The sequence below is a fragment of the Dendrobium catenatum genome, unplaced genomic scaffold (assembly GCF_001605985.2).
Source record: "Dendrobium catenatum unplaced genomic scaffold, ASM160598v2 fragScaff_scaffold_743, whole genome shotgun sequence".
Taxonomy (NCBI): Eukaryota; Viridiplantae; Streptophyta; class Magnoliopsida; order Asparagales; family Orchidaceae; genus Dendrobium; species Dendrobium catenatum.
In genome coordinates this window covers 3,645,712-3,651,272 of record NW_021319205.1, presented here as the reverse complement: position 1 = coordinate 3,651,272, position 5,561 = coordinate 3,645,712, and the positions used below count along the sequence as shown (strand labels likewise).

Below are 5,561 nucleotides of genomic sequence, written 5' to 3'. Positions count from 1 at the left end.
AGATTTTTAAATTTAAGTGGTCAATTTTATTAGAAAGCTGGGATTAGATTCCCAGGGGTTGAGGTCTTATAGCCGAGCTTGCCTCAGAACTTAAATCTAAATTGGGTACTTAAAATTAGAAATCCGAACCTAGCTAATGCAATACAAATATAGACTTAACCTGACCTGGATTAGGGAGCCAGCTAAACCACCTAAGTGCTTTAAAAATCACGAGTCTGGTCTTTTAATGTAAGGTGCTGGGGACGTTGTTTAAGATAAGTTTTGAGAATATGGCCGATATATAGAATAGACCCTTAATTGACCCCTTTAACTTATGCAGGGTATTTAATGTCTAAATAATTACAAATAAAGATTTAGACTCGATTTAATTTGTTGATAATGCAATGCATGCTAGTCGATTCGATTAAATGCTTAAATTTGAGATTAAGAAGTTTTAAAAAGGCTTAAAAATATCCTAAAGATGCACAGATTCCCCTTGGATAGATCTGTACCCTCATAGGCCAGGTGGTATGTCAAAACCCTCAGGCGGGGAGGTGCCTAGCAAATGAAAAGAAAATGCAGCAATTATGCATGAGAACTCTCGGCGGTCCCGCACTTACTTCTTAAGACCATTACAGTCTTTATCTTATCTTAAAAATTTTAACTTTAATTAATGTAGAAAAATTTTGGACTGGTCCTTATGAGCCTACAATCGTACTCCAGGCAAAATCAAAATCGACATGCAAGTAAAAAGACTAGAAAAATAAGTAATTCTATTGCGAAATCAATTAAATAAATCAACTAAATTAATTATTCAATATGATTTGATATCAAGTCAATGTTTATACCGATGAACTCTCAGTACCAATGCTCGGTACCGCTCGGTATCAATACTCGATACCGCTTGGCACTTCTCGGTACCTCCCAGTATTTCTTAATAAATATTGCTTGGTACTACTCAATATTTCTAAATAATTATGTATTTCTTAATATAATTTCTTTCATTTGAATCAATATGTTTGTTTCTTATATCTGAGTCAACATGATTGGTACACAACATATAAATAAGCAGAGAAAGCTTTAAAATTTTTGTAACACATATTTGTGAAAAAACTGAGAATGCTTTTTAAAACAGAAATATTACAAAAGCATGTGTTCTCCCTCTAGGGCATATAAACAGTACGCTTTTACTATTGCAAATCATCGAGTACAAACAACTTATAAACTTTGAAAATAAATAGTACTTCAAAATAACTCTTACAATAAAACTTTGAAAACAAACAGTACTTTAAAATAATTCTTAGTTAAACCTCGCCACGGGACAGCTTGAATCCTCAACATATTCCCTAAATATACAAACAAACTGTCATTCATGCAACTTGTTCTTCTTTCAACTTCAACTATTCCTCTTCCTCCTCCTGAATGTTTGCATAGCGTCATCTTCATTGGCTTTTTCTCCTGCAAACCAATCTTCATCTTCACCTGCTTTCCTCGTTTCTTCTTTCTCAGTAGCTGTGAAATATTTTTTGAGCGGAAATCCTAAAAAAAATAGATGTTTTGTGGTAGTTCATTTTAAAAAAAGAGCATCAATTTTAAAATCCTAAATTTGAATAGAAATATTTTGGGTTGGATCGATCGGCTGGCAAGAAAATAATAAAAAAAACTAATCATAAATTAATATTCATGTGTACATGACAAGTGTGAGGATTTTATTAGACTCCGGACATAGAGTTACGTCCAGGTCCGCACCCAATAAAAATTCCCCCCACTGGCCCAATAATAAAAAATCAGCTTATTTTAAATTATATTAATATATATAAGATTAAATAAATTTTTAAAACAAATAATCCTCTCCGCTCCGCCTCCGCCGCCGCCTTCGCCTCATTTTTTTTTTCTTTGGCTTCAGCATGCTCTCTCTCTCTCTCTCTCTCTTCTTTATCTCTCCCCACCCTAGGGGTGTCAATTTTTGACCCGACCCGAAACCCGACCCGGTCCCGACCTGAAAAAATCTGGGTTTGGGTCAACCCTTTTGTGAAACGGGTTGGGTCCGGCTTCAGATTTTTTACCCGTTTAACAAATGGGTCGGGTTCGGGTTCGACCCGGAAACCCGCGGGTTGACCCGAATTGACCCGTTTATATTTTGTAATCCCGCATTTTCGATTCTCGCGTCTGTATATCGCGGTCAACTCACACGCCGCCAGTCCGGGCCAATCGGCAAACGCGTCTGCGCAGCGTTGAGTCAAGTCCGTCTGTGTCACTCCGCATGTCCACCAGCAGCTCCGTCCATCGCATCTGTGTCCGCTCCACTTCGTGACGTCTGTCTGCGTCACTCCGTCCGTGTCCGCTCCACTAGGGGCCAGTCGGCAGCCGCGTTCGCGCCTGCGAGGCTTGCAGGAAGCAGGTAATTGTCGACCATACTCCGCTCTAATAAAAATAATTTAGAATTAATAAACAATTAATTTAAAATTTGGTATATTATGACCTTATACTAATTTAAATTTAATTAATTTAATTATAGTTTAAAATTAAGAATTAATTTAATTAATTCAAATAAAATAAATGTAAGTATTTTTTTTTTTGAATTCAATTATTAATAATCGTCAGAGAAATATTAATTTTTTGATAAATAATAAGATAGAGAGTGATACATGTATTCTTTTTCAATGTGAATGTATATGATTTTAGATGTATTTTTATAATTTTTCATTAAAAATATGACTCATGATCTATGATTACACGGAATAAAAATTTTAATTCGAGAGTAATTAATGGCTAATATTAATTTGTGCGCCCATACAAAAAATTATATAATTCAAATTGCTATTTTATATGTATTAGAAATTAGAAAATTTTAAAAATTAATAATTACCATTCCATTTATAAGAAAAAAAACCACTGGAAAAGAAAAGATAAAGGGATAAACACATATTATAACTTTTTTAATATGAAAACTATACAATGTGTAGTCTTTTTTTTTTTGGGACATTTAGGTCATTTAAGATAAATTCGCACACATAATACATACACAAAAATTCGAATCTTAGACATCTTGGTTGAAGCCTAAGCTCTCAACCACCAGACCAAGATGAGCATTGCGTACAAATGCGTAGGCTTCGGAAGCCCGTAACAGTCAGTATAACTTTAGTGTACTAATGATGCATCATTATCTTAATTAATTAAGTAATAATATTGATTACCAATACATTAAAACAGACTCAAACACGAACGGCAGCAGCGGAGTACGCGAACCCTGAAAACTTCACCGACGTCTCAACCCTTATCCACTTCCCTGCTCCAATGTCCAAAATCCATCTTCCATAACCTTCTCTGCCACTGGCAGCGCCTCCACCGTCTCTGGCGGCCCCCATCACGAAAATCTTGCCGCCTCCCATGGTTGCATGCCATGCATGAAGTACCCTTCATCCCCTCTGCTGCTTGAGCGACCGGGTTCCACCCATTTCCTTCCCTATATTCCCTTGCCCCTATCCTCCCCACACACCACAACCCGTCGCCTCCCGCGAAGCAGGCTGATGAGCCCGATTCCTCCGAGCACACCCCTTCCTCAGTCAGCCAAACACCCTTCTCCGGATCGTACCACTCGGCTGAATCAGTAAACTGCCCTTGCGTTTGCGTACGATATCCACTTATCACCCAGAATCTGCTCCTGATTTCCACTCCTTGACTCTCGTCTCTTTCCTCCGCCATCGCCGGCATCGCCTCCCACTCATCCGCCTCCACATCGTAAATCTCTGCCGTCCGCAGCGCATTCTTCATCTCGTCGTGCCCTCCAGCGACGTAAACCCTCCCGCCAACTGCAGCGCAAGCGAAGAAAGATCGTGCGGTTGACATCGGCCGGCCCTTTCTCCACTCCCCGGTGATGAGATCTACAATCCACACATCTGGCATCGGATAGAGCCGCACGGGATCCCATCCGCCGACAAGGATCAGCCTCTTTTCGACGGCAACGCAATGAGCGAACATTGGAATCGGCTTTGGCGAGGTGAGGCGGTGCCATGAATTGTCCGTGGCGATATAGACGGATAAGGCCTTAACCGACAGACTGAGATTGGCGGCGGTACCGCCCAGGGCTTGGACGATAAAAATAAGATGCTCCGCCGAGCCAATTCTCTCATGGTAACGGAGGAATAAATGATCTGTCACTAAATCACGCCAACGCCGATAGATCAGCCAGAGTCCGGGGAGGAAACGGTGAGGCACTTTGGCGATGCAGAGTATGGCAATGTCGTACGGGAGGCCAGGTATCATTAATGCTTGCTCTTCCTCCATAAAACTGAATAAACACAGCTATAATAGGTTTAGAATCTTGATGTTGAAGGACAAATGACTATCACGAAATTAAGGCTTCATTTGGGACGGCTGCGGTAAAGCAGGTTGTGAAGTTGTTGTCCAGAAAGCTGCTTTCTAAAGTTGTTGTACAAAAATCAATAAATTTTGTTTGGGTGGCATAATTGTCGAGTTGCTGTGCTGCTGCTGTATGACAACAAATCACCTTGATACCCTTTTATACATTTAGATAAATATAATAATCAACTACTTTTTAAATAAAATTAATTAATTTTATCAAATCTTTTGTAAGTTTATATATCAAAATACTACAAAATTTTTTACTCAAAACCAATTTAACTTAATCTGATGTAGATGTTGATCAACAGGTCTTACTGGCAACCATTGCTGCAAATTACAAAGGGGGGTGTGTGAGGCCTAGGGAACATTTTCATTATCCAACAAGGGCCATTTGAGCACCGCAGCAACATAACCATATTCGCAGTCAAATTACCTGCCTCCGATATTTCAAATGTAATTAACTTCACACTGGTGCTCCATCTTCACAAAATTAAATTCATCCATATTCGCAGTCAAATTACCTGCCTCCGATTTTTAAACAAAAAATAAAATAATATTTTATGCAATTGATTGACTTTCATGTAAATTTGATTACATACTGTTGATAAATATTAAAAAAACAATTAGTAATGTGATGAACTGATGATCACTAAATGCAAGAAAATATAGTTAATTACATGAAGCCATACTGATTAGGCAACGATACAGATTGCAGTTTACTTCGTGAGATAATAAAATTGAAGCCATGAAGCCATACTGATTAGGCAACAATACAGAGAAAGTTCGCCCAGCCGACAGTCGCGAACTCTCCACTCTAACACTAGAGCTGTACCATGGAGAGTATGTGAAACTAATACTAATTAGGTTTTCATGTACAGGAATTGAAATCGTAGCAAGGACGGAAAACTTGATTTTTATAAGGGCATCTCCAACCGAAAAACTCATTTTTCACTCCAAAATACAGTAAAACTCCAAAATGCAGTAACTTGACTCCAATCGAACTTCATTTTCTAACATACAAAAATGAATATTCCTAGCATATTCTTTTTCTTATTTTATTTTAATTTTTTTTAATCATATATTTATATTTATCAATTTTAAACCTATTATAATTTTAAAAATTATGTTTCTTTTCTCGATATAAAAAAATTGGGATATTAATATGTTCTAAATAAGCAAATATATATTTGATACAAATAAAATTACATTAGAACACA

General features: G+C 37.7%; 1 protein-coding gene across 1 annotated transcript; it reads right to left on the bottom strand.

Moving 5' to 3' along the window:
* Positions 1-3,249: 3,249 nt before the first annotated feature.
* Positions 3,250-4,266, bottom strand: LOC110110885 (F-box/kelch-repeat protein SKIP20-like). The gene has a single exon (XM_020842533.1). The coding sequence runs from the start codon at positions 4,264-4,266 to the stop codon at positions 3,250-3,252; it is 1,017 nt and encodes a 338-aa protein (XP_020698192.1).
* Between the last annotated feature and the right edge of the window lie 1,295 nt (positions 4,267-5,561).